Genomic DNA, 14,742 nt, shown 5'->3' with positions numbered 1-14,742 from the left:
CCGCTCCCCGCGGCAGTGCCCCCACTCCCCGCAGCAGTGCCCCCACCTCGACGACGTTTCACCCCGTTCAGCTGCTCCCAGTGCCCTTCTGCCCGAGCCTCTGCCCTGCCATGCCCAAAGTGGCTCCGCACGCAGGGCAAGGGAAAGGCTCCGCTTGCCGCCACCACCGCCTGCCCTGCGCGCCCACCTGCAGCCGGCGGCGGACAAACGGCCCTGCCAGCCCCTTCCAGCCCGGCTCAAGGCAGGCGCTGCCTCATCTAGGAAACTAAGATCACACACCCTTTCCCCACATCCTTCTCTGCTCTGAGGAGGGTACGGCAAACTTTCCCTTGGGAAGACAAATCCCCAGCACTCCCCTTCCCACCCCTTCTTCCCCACCATCCCACTTGGTATCATTCCACTCCTTTGCTCTCCTGGATGCCGCAGCATCCCCCACGTAGCAGGCAGTCCCCTTCTCCACTCTGCTTCCCCTTTCACCTGTTTCACTCATCATTCTAAGCTAGACTTGGCTCTAAAGCTTTCACACCTCAGATCTTCTTGTGGAAGGACTGCTTCATTTAAAAAAAAAAAATAAAAATCTCCAGAACTCCAGGACTTTCTCCGCATTTACTGGTCTTAGGTCACCACTAAATGAATAGATAAAATGAGCTCCATGCTTATCCCAAGCAAACCAGCTACCTGGAAACATGTATAAATTGGCTGCAGAGCCATTTTTATGTAAGCCCTGCACACAGATGCATCCAGAGACCTTTCCACTGCACACAGCAATTAGCCGGGACCGGTCCAAGAGACAGAACTGTGTCAGAGCAGCTTGCCCATCACATAGTTGTTAGAGACACGGATATGCCAGTGAGTATGTAAACCAGTTAACCAGTAAACTGTTTTCCTATAGCTAGGCTTAATTCTCACCGTTATGAACACAAAAATTAAAATGTATTAACTTCATCCTCATGTTTGCCTTAAAACACAGAATACATGCTTTCAAAATATTTTCCCTGTTTAGATGATTAATTCTACATGGAGCTAGAAGGAAAAGACTTCTACCACGATCCATCTCAGATAGTAGAATGCCCAAAGGGCAGAAAATATTGCATGAAACTTCTGAAGATCAGTGGGTTATTTATGCTGAAAGGATATGATGCCATATCCCATCTTTATAATACGTTCTGATGCTGCATCTTAGTCTCATTATTTGCATAAAACCCTGTGTTAGGAAACCAAATTATTCGAAGATTACATTAAAAAGGGTAATAAAGATGTGAAACTGGAACTTTTCTGCTTTTCATGTGAGTGCATCATAATTTGGGGGCACGTCATAAGCTCTGCTGCAGTTTGTGGGATTTTATTCCCCACGGCTGCTGCAGAGCGACTGGTGTGGAAGAAGAGTGGGTTGGTCAGGGCTCAGGGGTTGGTGTCCTGGAGGAACACCAGGGCTCCTCCTCTTCTTCCACAGGTAGTTGCTGACCTTGGGCCAACCATCTTACTGCATAACTCTCTTATAAAATAGGTATGAGGATATTCAGCGTGCTTGAAAGGTGGAAATAAGAGCCAATGGGCAATTTCCCTCTGGCTGGAATGTTGCATAACCAGGTGCTGTTCAAGTGCATGCAGAAGACGAAGACAAAAGCAGCAGAGAGCTTGGGGTTGTTAAAAATAAATCAGTGACAGCAGGGTCCAGGACAGGCTGTCTTCAGCCAAGTTTGCATATTGGTTACACCTCCCCTAAGCTATGTTTTCAAAGCATACACACACACACACACACACAAATCTGTTCTGCAACAGGGGCTTGAAAACCTGTTTGTCAACAAATAATTAGCTTACAGCCTGAGTATGTCGCAGGACTGGGCTGGCTGTTCTTGCTTAGCCACCACCTCCCAGGAGCTCTGCCCGGGCACTCAGCACGGGAAAAGGCCTTAAGCTCAACAACCGTGCAGACATTTGCAACAACAAAATTTAAGCAGTTAAAGAGTCAGTTTTATATAATTTTACTAAGGTATAGCTGAGCGCTTGGTGCAGTTACCATATCTGTGCCAAACTCAAAATTTTACGTCTCCTTTAACCTAATTAAACTAATCAAATGGATTTAAACGTACTCAGTTTCTACTGAGCACAGCTGTTAAAAACTTCTCTGGTAGACTCTGACCTTTCTTATTAGTAAGACAGTTAAGGATAGAGACGAACTCTGCAGTGCTTAATATAACTGAGAGCTAAAGGGAATGGTTGCTGTGATTTAATTAAGCAGTGAGATGCAATGCCCGAGTTTGCATTGCGGAGGCTGCCAGCCAGAAGCAAGACCCAGCTGTGGGGAGCTGCTAACAGACAGCCTTGAAGAAACTGTCCTCCCAGCACAGGCAGTAAGTAACTGTGAGGCAACACAGATTTCCCTCCCTTTAAGCGAAAAGTTAGCCATTCCCACTTATGTTTTATAATTTGAGTTTTATTATTAGCCATTTAATTGCAGATTCCATTAAAAAATATCCAGTCAGTTGTGTTTTAGCTGTCTGCAGTGACTAGCTCCACTCCACCGACTTCAGCTGGTTTTATTGGCATGCACCTCTCTCTCTGCCAGTGTGGGACTGAAGAGTCAACATCTCCCTTGGAAGAAAAGCAGCATTACACACCAGGGGCGTCCCCCCACTTCTTTGACAAACTAGCTCTCTATTCCCTCTACAAGGAGGTTTTCCTACAGTCCTGGGCTATGTTTCCCTCTTTGGCTTTCAGCAGCACTCAGGGTGGGTTAGGCTGCACAGAGACCCCCCCGCCTCTCTTCTGCTGTCTTTTTTCTCCCAGTGACTATCATCCGCAATGTCAGAAAGCGCTTTGAGCTGTGATACACCCAGAATGGCTTGTAAATGCAGGATGGCTCTATAGCACTGAGGTTTTAGGAACTCTATGACCCAAATTTCTTAAAAAAGTTGTTCCTGGAAATACCTTAAACCATCATCATTAATGTCTTTGGTTATTCCTACAGTATTCACCCAAACCTGATAGGCTTTACTCAAGACAAGGAAGAAATCTTGCGACCTGATATGCGCTGGGGGACTCTCAGGCCTCACAGTCCCTTTTTGAAAGAGACTGGCTTTTTGAAAGCGCTGGCACGGCCAGAGGAGTCCGGCTGCACAGATCAGGTTGCAGACGCCTCCGCATCCTGCGCAAGACCAAGGCCATGTGCTGGGCACCAGGCCACTGTCTTGCTTGTTATTCTCCCGGCAGTAGGAGAGCAGCGTTAGGACAACAGTTTCTGTACGGGAGTTATTAAGAAAAAAAAAATAGTAAAAAAAAAAAAAATCAAAGTGATAAAGTATTCCTCATTCCGCCCCAAAAATCAGCCACACAAATCGTGACTGGTGGTGGCGAGCATGTACAACAAGTTTTTCCTTTTTGGGGGAAGAAGAGACTGAAGAGGGAGGGACAAATGGAAAGGAAGAAAGGCCCATAAAAAGGAACAAATTTCAATGCGCCATTATAATTTTTGACTATTTTCTCCCTGACAAGCAAATCTGCAGAGCATTTAAGATCCATATGTGACAAAGAGTCAGACAGAGAGGGAGGAGCAGAGGGAGATGCCACTTGAGCTGGCACACCAGATCTTTAAATAGAAAAGCTTTCAGGGAACTCGGGGCAGGCGCTTACTGCACAAAACTTAATTACAGCCATACCCATCCCCCCATCCCCCTCCCCCCCTTTAGCAGCCCCCACACACTTTTTAGCTGCAGCAGTTGGGGAAGGGAAGGGGGAAAGGCACTAAAACCAGCATGGGCCCCCAATCCTGGTATCCCCCTGAGCTGGTGTTTTGGGATGGAGCTGTCAGCTCCCCCCAGGGCTGCAAGTCCCTGGGGCGGCAGTACCTGTTAGTCAGCTCCTCTGCTTCCTCTGGGTCCACAGCCTCCTCCTCCTCCTCTTCTTCCTCCTCCTCCTCCTCTTCTTCCTCCTCCTCCTCTTCTTCCTCCTCCTCCTCTTCTTCCTCTTCTTCTTCATCCTCTATGAAGGACGAGGTCTCAGACACCCTGTCACACTCGGCGCCGCGGTACCCCTCCATGCCCTTCCCAGCTCAGGCCCTCGCCGGTGATTTTTACCTCCGACCCTGTCCTCCCCAGGGTTGCCTGAAGCAACTGTCATCCCCAGCAGCTCTCGCTTCTCCTGACTCAGGGCAGTCTTTAAATAGAAGGCAGTGAAGTTACAGCGCCGAGTTGCTGCTGGTCCTACCCTGGGTCCTAGCACCAACCCAATCGGGTGCCAGGACACGTGGCAAAACCTAACAGCCATCCATCCACCCATCCAGCTGCTCGCCCCCCTCACCCGCCCACCGATGCTGACAAGGTGTTTCTGCAGTGGAGACGGGGCAGCCAGGCGGCAGCGGGGAGGAAGGGGCTGGGGCCCCAGCACACCTTCCCAAGCCACCTCTAGCGAATTTGGGGTGGATGGCACAGATGAAGCGGAAGGAGAGTTTTCTTGTGGCCCCAAGAAAAAGTGCATTTAGTACGTTCAAAAGCAACCTGAGCACACCCAGCATGCCTCAAATTTGAGCTAGAGAGGTCAAGTACAGTTTCTAGTGGATGAGCCTAGGACACACATCTTTAATAGCTAATACTGTACCGTAAGAGTTATCAGATGCACTGTAGTTTTTAACAACACATAGGCAATAGATGTAAACCCCCAAATTTGTAAATGTCTTAAATCACAGGTCATTTCAAATTTCTTCAAGTGGACTTTAACCGATTTTAATTTAAAGCAAAGACAAACTACAATACCATGTAGGGTTTAGGTTAAGCCACATTTACCCTTTATTATTCTGCATTTCACACAAAATGCAGTGCTTTTCACAGACAAAATGGAAATATTTCCAACCTGTACTAGCCAAAGTAATGACTTTTTAAAAAATAATTTTTTAGAATAGGGGGGCAGAAGCACCAAAACTCTGATTCTAAATAAAGAACTTCCAAGTTATTTCAGGTATAAAACACTATATGCACAGTATAACTCCAATCCCATTTTTTCTCCCCCCCCCCCCCCCCCCTTCAAATAAATAGCTGGTTATAAATCAGTCAGTGAACTCTTCCTTGTGTTACAAGTACAGAAACACCCAAGCAGGTATTTCTGAGTACAAGCTCTCTCTGCAATGCTAACTTAAAATTCTACCGACAGATTCACTTGAAGTAAAATATTTCCCAAACGTTACATACAGATAAAACCTGTCTGCTCTCTTGACTGAGGTACACAATTTACAAGGCCAGAACATAATTTCTCAAAAAATTGTTCTTGAAGCAGATACTAACTTAAACTCCAGATTTTATCATGAGCACAGAGACAGTGTACACAGCACAACTAAATTTAAGGTAGAGGACTTAAACATTCTTTACACATTGAAGACAAGAGCATTACAATCTTCTAGAAATGCTTATATACGAAGCATACATATATTGCACAAGTTTTGATTCAGTCTTCAGCACGGCAAGAGGAAGGTGAGTACCCTTTTACCAGAACCCCTTCAAATTATTTCCAGACTTAGTGCTCTCCCTTCTGTACTTCTCACAACTTAATTTGACCTGTAAGTTGACCAAAATAGCATATTCTTTCACGCTTTTCCTACAAGTGTCATACTCTGTAAAACCAATGAGGGAAAGATTTCTAATAAAACACACAAGTATTAGAGAAAACAAGGCAAACTTAACAAAAACAAACACTACAAAATACATGTGAGAGAACCCAGAGCAAGTAGAGTCCATTAAATTAAGAGTGACATTCTCTGATGGACTTAAATTTAACACCAAGTATACTGTGAATTGAGTCCAGTGACCCAAGTTCAAGTAAAGCATTGGTTCCAAATAAGCATTTGGGACGGTATTCACAAACACTAACTTCAGGTTACCTACAAATTGTCTTACATCCGTTTCTCGTGGCTGGCCATTTCTCCCAAATAACCATGTCACCTTTCAATTTGAGTTTTAAAATTGGTTTATATCAAATTCTTTGTAAAGGATTTCTTAAAAATAACCTCTCATACTGTCAGAACACCTTAAGGTACAGGGAGTACACTTACACATTTTAGAAGTGAGAGCAAGAGAGCTAGAAGAGAAACTTCCAAGTTTCACAGTATACAGCCTATGCCAGTTCTGGCACTACTATTACTGAATGGGAAGCTCTTGCAATAGTTTGGTCCACCAGTACACCTCTGAGCCTGCTAATTAAAAGCACTGCTAGAGGACTAAAGAGAGTTCCTAAAATCCCAAATGAGACACACCAGTAGTTTCTGACATTATAGGTGAGAAATGACAGGCAAACCCAGTGCCAAGATGAGTAGTCAAAACTAGTCCTAAAATAACAGAGCTGAACTAGAGCATTTTTATTTCAAGGCAGTAAGAAGCCTCAGAGAAGTTAGCATCTTGCACACATGCTGAAAGGCAATGGCCTTTCAAATGGCCCTCGGTCAGCCATGAAAAAACACATTTTACCAAAGGTCTCCCAGAAAAACTATTCCTGCTGGGGTGTACACCAAGGGATAGGTGTGTGAAGGTTATTTTGAAGTTGAGGAGAAGCGAAAACTTCATGCTAACACTAAGATTTATGATAGCCATTGGTGGATTTCTTGCTCTGGATACCTGCTCAGGGTAGATGAAAATCCAGGTCATTAAACCTCTGAACAACTTCAGACTATGCAGAACTGCATCCAAAGTTAGATAAAGTTCAGCTCCTACTCACTGTCCCCAAACCATTTATTTTGTGGTATTTTATCTGGAGTTTTCTGATGAAAGCTACAGCCCACCATTTAACCAGTATCATTATGCTCGCTCGCAGAAAGTGGTTCTGCTCATTTGCCTTGACAGGAGAATAATATAATGTGACATCTGCTGAAATTTGTTAACATGCGAGAGCACTGCCACTTTCCACGCTCTTGCCAGATCACCCACTAGCTTCTTTCACTGTAAGCTAAACCAAGTTACACCACCTTGCACCTTGCTTAGCTAACACAGTAAATTACTGGGGAGTTTTCTGTTGTTAGAGAGGCTGTGACAAACAGGCCTGTCCCCAAACTGGGGAAAACTACCATCTAGACTTCATATTTCTGATGATAAATGTAGCTTGTCAGAAGTACATAAGAAACGCAAAAGGAATCTTTTGAAAGACACAGGCCAGTGTGGTTACAGATGTTGATTTGTATTTAAAAAGATCACTCACCTGGTGAGTCACTTTTTACGGAGTTGCATGGAGGTACCACAATTTTTTAACTGTCTATTTTAAAACAGCTAGGAAGAAGTGGTTTCAAACATAAAGCAGTAATCTAAGGTGTGAGAGATGTTGATGCATTAGGTAATGTAATGCAAACTTGGAAGAGACAGACACACAGAAAGTTTTGTGCCTCACATCCAGCTCACTTGAAATACATTTTGCCAAGTTTGAACATGTATGTCCCTTCTTAGTTAGGCTACATTGTGAAAGTTTTAAATGCTCTAGATGAAGAGATAGCCAGCACCTTTTCAAAAAAGAGCAGCCCTCCCCTCTCCCCTAAATCCACCTAGGGCTTGTAAAGCATCTTTGAATCCAGACATCACCCTGTACAAAAAACTTGCGCTTCCATTTTACATAAAGCAGGTCAGAGTGAATGTTTCACTGAGGCCAAGTCTACCATCTTGTGAAGAGGAAGGGTGGTGAGAGGGAACACACGCATGGAGGGAGAACATTTTAGTGGATTGTGAGTCGGATTAAAACTGAAAGGCTGTTTAAATTGCAGAAGGAAGCTGCTTTAAGCAGCAAGCCAAAATCTTATGTAGACTAGATGATGAATTGTGTAGTAAGTAACCTCACAGCAGGCAAATAATTTACAGTTTCTAGAACTTCTAAATTGTAAAACTTGAAATAAAGTAGAGCTTAAAAGTTTGCAAGAGATAGTGCTTGTTATTTCACACAGTTATAATGGTTTTCACAATCTTGTTAGAGACAGCAACAGATGAAACTTTTACCTGTACACAGACGCAGCACAGAATAGCCATATAGAAGTTTATGATTTGCAACAGGCGTCTTACCTTTACAGGGCATTTCATTTTCTACTTAATTACAGAAAATATTTTAAATATGCAGTACAAAATAAAGTGGAAAAATAAGCTGTATCTTCCATATACAAACTTTATTCCACTAAGCACCATACAAAATATTAGACTTAAAATGAAAATGTGAACTTGACATCAATGGTAAGTACAATCTTAACAATGTTATTGGTATTCAATAACAAATATATGAGAGGCACGAAGTGTTCTACAATAGGTCTAGAAGAGGGTACACAACTTTTGTGGAAAAGCTAAATTTTCAAGATTACTTATTAAAATTCAATTTACAGTAGGTGACCAATTTACAAACATTTACACAAAATCACAACAGAAGCCCACCTTATTGTGGCAGTGGTAGTGTTGTGGGGTGTTTTGGTGTGGGTTTTTTTTGTTTGGTTGGTTGGTTTTTTTCCCCCAAAGCAGGTATCACTACTACTTCAAATATGTAAAAGGAAGCACTGAAAAGTATCTTGCCTACTCTGTGTGACTATGAACTATTTATGTATATTGATTTGTACTTTTTTATTTCAACTTCTTTGTAGTAGAACTGTTACTTGGAAATTCCAGTTTAGATTACAGTTCTTGATATCCAGAACACCACCAACCATAAACTAGCTTAATTTTCATAAATTGTTGCTTGTTATTCCATGTAAGAGAAATAAAACTGGAAAGTTGAACAAAAGTGCTTATTGCAATTAAGCAGATGTAAAGCATGGGCTGTCTGTTCATCAAGAAGTGGGTACTGTGCACAATGCCTTAAGGATATAGTCAGGCTTGCATATTGTTTAGCTCTGAATGCCTTCATTCCATGTGTGCCTGAATTAATCATTACACAGATTATGGAACCAACAAGTTGGTATATTCCCATACTTTCCTTCAAATGGATTTATTCTTGTGGTTTGCCGTTTGAGTTTCTTCTAGAAGTCAACAATGCAAACATTTTCAGAAAACATATCTTTGAATGAACAGCTGTATTAACAAATGTTGATAACAAAATATGCAATCTTTCTTATAAACATTTCCTTAACAAAAGTTTACAGAGAAAAACATGTAATAAAATCCCATGGGGTAACTGCCTCTTGATTTTGATACTCTTTATTTCAGCAAGATCCAGTAAGAAGAAAGTGAAAGAAGCTGGTTATCTTTTCTGTACAGTCATTCTTAAAGGTAGTATGCAATTCAGGTCCTTCTTGTCTCGTAATACCTGCCAAGACTGGGGAAAAAAATACAAGGTTTTAAAAGGCTAAATAATCTTTGCCATTAATACTTAAATACCACTGTAAGCAGTAAGCCTCATAGATCCACAAAAATAAGGTTGGTATTTTTACCCTTCTTGAAAAGAGAGGGGGGTGGGTTTGGGTGTTAAGGGAAGAAAAAATCCAAAAGGTATACAAAATGCAAGGAACTACTGAGGAAGGAACAGGCTTTGAAGGGAGTGTATTTGTGGAGACTGAGATGTTAACATTATTTAAGCATTACATTTGATATTCTGACTGCAAAATAATTGTCTCAAATTCACACATGTCAAAATTCCTAATAGAAAATGTTATACTCTGACATTTCCAGAACTTAATTGTGTCTTTAAAATAGGTTATTTCAATTTTCTTCTGTATTCTAGTGTGAATTCCAAGACACATCTGTCAGGTCATGAACCTACAAATAACCGCAGAGACCCTCCTGTCTTTACGCAGAATTCATGTAAACCACAACATGTAATAAAAACCACAGGAAGAATAATGTCTCAAGGGCAATGAGACAAACAGATTTGTTAGACTTCTTAAAAAAAGTGCAAGATACATAATATAGGCTTCCAGACAGCTAGGACGAAACAACTGCTTTTGCATTTTTCTGACCACCACACAGGTTTGAAGCCAATTTTTTAACTGAAAACTCTTTTCAGAGAATTTCACTCTGATTTCACAGAACAGTGACAGAGCCCAAGCTCCTCTGTAAACCACTGCTTTAGCAGATTCACAAAATCAAGTATTTTATGTAAAAGTATGTGAACAGTTCAGTATTTTGTATGCTAACATGGTTAAATACAAGGAAACTTACGTTTCTGTACAGAATTACAAAGCAAAAACATAATTCTTTTCTGACTAAGGCAACACCTTATAGCATTTGTTCTATTACAAGTATCTGGTACTGATTTCCTTTTTGCTGGAGAAGCCCTCAAGGTATTTAAGGACTTGATTAACTGGAGTAAACAGGAGCCTCCAGTGACAGTGTAACAGGGGAGTCGGTCTGGTTAAAGCTGGAAGTGAGTTCTGTGCACTAATTCCTAGGCATAACTACATTATGAATAGTCAGAGATCTCAGAAAACTAGAATTTGAGCTGTGATTCCAAATGCAGTGCCTATGATAGGAGACAAATGTAAAAAAGCATTGGTAGCAAGGATTTTTAGAAGAAAGATATTTAACCAAGGCCTAAATCTTTGCTTGCTTCAAAGTGTCCTTGCTTCCTCCACTGACTGGAACAGTGAAAGCTCCAGTTTGAACTACTTATGTTCTAAAATCATGTGTGGTCTCCCTAAAGTATGCATCAATTTAATTCAGTTGTCAAAAACCAGTAGAAAACCATTGGTGGTGATGTTTATAAAAAAGGGATAGTAAGAAGTATAAAACATTGTTTATGACCAGTCAAATTCAGGTAGGAAGAAATAATGAAGATAAAGTTGTAATTCAAAGCTATTAACCATCATTAGAATTTTATACGCACAAGAAAATCTAAGACAAAGGGTTTACTATTTCAAGTACCCATTTCAACATAAGCCTGATGCTTAATGGCAGACATTAATAAATACTCTTACTAAATAATTTTCCATAAAATTTTTTGACAACACATTTCTATTATTCCTATAGTACAAAGCATAAAAATATTCATAACACAAACATCAGAAACAGGCAGGTCAATGACTAGCATTTGTATGACTATCTTGAAAGCCAAAGTGACCGGAAAAATTAAATGAGATGCACTTTTTACCTTCAGAATTTCACCTTTGATAATATCAAACTTGTGTTTCTCATGTACAGCTCTAGCAGTGTTTGTCCTATCAAAGGGCTCTGCAAGATCAAACACAAACATTAAAAGTGTTAAAAAAACCCTAGAGCTAGGCTGTCTTCACTGAGCAAGTAATCAGACAAAACCCAGAAGGGTCAACGTATCATTGCTTCCCAAGAGCGTTTTGAGTGGCTGATTCCACTTTGCTTCTCAATCTTTATTTCTACGTAACATTCATCAAAAAAAAAAAAAAAAAAAAAAAAAGCCCCAAACCCTGAATGCTCTAATGGTATGTAATCCATAATAAAGTCAGGTTATTATATCTTTTGAAGCACACTATGATTGTGCTGAATTTATGCATCAGTAATTGTTACTGCTTAATAGTCTGTGATATCAGAACATGATTTTGCATATTAAAATGTTTTGAAACTTACTACACATGTGCCTCTTGGAACTATTCACTTTAGATTCATTCTACAGCTTCTCAGTGAAATACAAGGAGTACAGTAAAGTATTTACTATCACTTTTTATAGAAGATGCATCAACTAAAAGTAAAAATATACTTTATCAGTTCATACCTATTAAACAATATCTACTCATAAGTTAATTTTGGGCTTCCACCGTCTAACAGACTACAAATTCATGTGATGTCTTCCCTGGTTCTTTTTTTTTTTTTTGCTAACATAATTAATACTTCGGAACCTTTTTTTAAAAAAAAAAAAAAATTGAAGGATTAAAAAAAGTACTCCTTGCTACTGATAGGGTTGCCAACATTAAAGAGATAGATACTAAAAAATCATGATGCAGAGACTATGCATTACAATGCACTACAAAACAGATTTTAACGTCTTTTTTGCCTTAACTGCTTAAGTAACATGGTATATTCACACTGGCAGAATGTATGAAAGTCCTTAAGGGCCACAGAACCACAGAAGTTTTTGCTAGATCAGGTAGCTTTTTTGTTAAGTTGATTATGAATTGCTTTTATTCAGATAGGTACATATAGTAAAATAAAGTATTAGACATCAGAAGGGCTTATGCCATTATGGAGACTGGTACTTCAAATGTCGAACATGCTCCATGGCACTGGGTTTTTATTTCTGCAAGCTATTTAAATTCATAAAGAAATTGTTTCATGCAATCAATGTTGTATGTGGCAGGTTTCTAATAGGTTTCTCTTCAAACTACCTATGAAGTTTTCAGTGGATGTTTACAGCCAAATGTATTTTACTTTAGAATGTATCATACATTTAGATTGGAACAAAAAACTATCAGATAAAAAAGGTACATAATCCTCTAAAGTCAGTCACATAATTTGACACAGTGACCTACTGCCACCAAGAATTCCATGTCCCTTACAATGTGAAGCAGTACAGCATTTCTTTTGCGTGTCTTAAATGTGACGTTAACTGTTTCTTTAATGCTAGGACCTTCATGTACTTTATGTTGAATCAAGAGATACATATTTTTTTAAAGCAACAAGAGCAAAGCTGTGCAATCTTCTGAAACTGACAGCGAGAAAAAAGGTACTCTAGTCACAAAAGCTGACTCACATCTTCCTTTTATTCTTCCTGCATATTTACTGACTGACAAAAGACAAACTCATTCCCTAGAATGCAGCAAGAATAATTTTGCAATCAGGCACTATTTACACCACTACATTTTCTAACCATCAAGACAGTGAGAGTCCATCATAAGTTATTTTGTTCACACACAGAGAGATGAGAATATTAAAAGAAAAAAAAAAATACAACTTCAACATGGATGCTTGAGGGAAAGGCTAAAGGGGATCGTCTTTCCAAATGAAAATACAAGAAATCATGAAACTTCAGAACTGCTGCAAACCAAGCCCTGAGGAATTATTTTTAGAATTATTTTTAACATGTGGATCTGAGAGATTTAAAAGTACAAGCATGAATTAGCTGCAGCTTAGACAGCTTCTGATCCAGTTTCCCTAAATGACTATCAATTTAATTGTCTCACAAAATTGCCATGTTTCTAGCTTTTCCAAACTGTGTCTTTTTCAATAGGAGAGTGTATGATATTATTTGATATAGACAAGATTTAAACTGAAACCAGAACAGTCACTAGCAGTTTAGAGATTCTGCCAAGGAATGTTCACAAACATCAGCTAAAACCAGTGTTCTCTGTATCCTTGTAATGGTAATAGCCTGACTGTCTGAAAATAGCATCTCTAATATATTTGTTTCTCTAACAGCAGAAATACAAATGAGAATCAGTCTTAAGGCCAATAAAAATTAAAACAGAACACAATATTTTCTTAGAGTGAGCGAGCCTAAATACAGTGCTACATGCAGAATATGGCAACTTGCAGGCATAGACTTGTGTAATCTATCAAATATATTTAAAATATTTAAAAATATATGCAGTAATACCAATTACTGAAATTTTAGTCTGCTAACTGGAAAATCTGATAAAGACTTGGAAACCACAATATGTTGACATGTTTAGCTACCTTTTAAAAGCTCAAAGAACACTGAAGTTTATCTACATACTTTGTTAAAATAGTCCAGCTTAACAGCTGTTATAAACATGAAGCCTACTTTGAGTTGAAATAAGAAATTTAATTTTTCCCTTCCATTTTAGAACTAAAAACTTGGTCTGTGAGGCTAAAACCCACTCTTAATAAAGGCTTGAAGCATATTGTAACGGGAAGGGATCAGATGTGCCACCTACAGATAATTTTGCTTTTTTAATAGTTCAAATGCAAAATGCACTATTAAGGAAAAAGTTGTATGTAATCATGTCCATTTAATACAAATTCTGAAGTGCTTATTCTGTCTGCTGCAACTCTATTTTCCAACCTGACAGAAAGAAAACCTAATTATTCAACCACTTTGTAACATCATAAAAAAACTGAGAGCTTGAAACACACAGCCCCCCTGCAACACAGCAGATCAGCATCATGTGACAGCAGCAGACACAGCTGCCCAGCATTCCCACCTCCCACTTTCAGACCAGAGCCTTGGCAATGCCTGCAGACACTATCCAGAATCATTTCAGCTGTGCAGATACTCTTAATTCTCACATTTCTCAACTCTGAGACTGTAGAGTCAAGCATGCAGTCGTCTTTCAGTGTACTTTTTCCCCTATGACTGGTAGTTGATTTCTCCCCCCAAAAGTCAAATAAAGAACAGGAATCCCATCATGTGGCTTCACATTGCAATCCATATGATTATAGTCAAGCTGGTATGCTCTGGGCAACAAAATAACTAACTTCACCAGTAGGTAATTATTCTCTGCACAGAGCAGCACAAATGCAGGAAATCACGTGCATACACACATGGGTGTGCTCCCATCCCCAACAACGTTGAGGAATGTCTGTCCAGCCACAGGACTTCTGCCTTATTCCCCTCCTCCCCCAGCAAAATTTTCCCAGTCTGACAACTCTTTCCATACCATTTGGGCTCCCATCCAAGTTCTATTCCTCTTTTATCCTAAAACTTCAACCCTGGATATCCTTATCCTAATAGCCACCATTTATTTACGGCCTGGGCCCAGGCCACCTCTCCCGTTTCAAACCTTCCCTCTTCACCCCAGTGTCCTAAACCACATACTTCTAATTCTGTCCCCATTCCACTTTGGTTCTTTATCCACGGTGCCTTGTCCAACCAATTCCCCTTCAGCTACTGCATTCTGATTCTGACTCCCCTTTCTCATCTCTCTGTGTTAACTGT

General features: G+C 40.1%; 2 protein-coding genes across 9 annotated transcripts in view; both read right to left on the bottom strand.

The window, feature by feature from the left end:
- Window positions 1-4,126, bottom strand: part of CMYA5 (cardiomyopathy associated 5) — a 48,861-nt gene extending 44,735 nt beyond the window's left edge. For both annotated transcript variants that reach the window (XM_030005075.2, XM_030005076.2), the window contains exon 1: window positions 3,849-4,126. In XM_030005075.2, coding sequence (XP_029860935.1) covers window positions 3,849-4,039 — 191 coding nt within the window. In that variant the 5' untranslated portion in view covers window positions 4,040-4,126. The remainder of the gene's footprint in view (window positions 1-3,848) is intronic.
- Window positions 4,127-8,107: 3,981 nt separating this feature from the next.
- Window positions 8,108-14,742, bottom strand: part of TENT2 (terminal nucleotidyltransferase 2) — a 45,135-nt gene continuing 38,500 nt past the window's right edge. For all 7 annotated transcript variants that reach the window (XM_030004811.2, XM_030004813.2, XM_030004816.2 and 4 more), the window contains 2 exons: window positions 11,026-11,105; window positions 8,108-9,255 (listed from right to left, as the gene is read on the bottom strand). In XM_030004811.2, coding sequence (XP_029860671.1) covers window positions 9,181-9,255; window positions 11,026-11,105 — 155 coding nt within the window. In that variant the 3' untranslated portion in view covers window positions 8,108-9,180. The remainder of the gene's footprint in view (window positions 9,256-11,025; window positions 11,106-14,742) is intronic.

The sequence above is a fragment of the Aquila chrysaetos genome, chromosome Z (assembly GCF_900496995.4).
Source record: "Aquila chrysaetos chrysaetos chromosome Z, bAquChr1.4, whole genome shotgun sequence".
NCBI classification, from domain to species: Eukaryota; Metazoa; Chordata; class Aves; order Accipitriformes; family Accipitridae; genus Aquila; species Aquila chrysaetos.
Note: the sequence above shows the minus strand (reverse complement) of the source record. Positions and strands in the feature narration are given on the sequence as shown.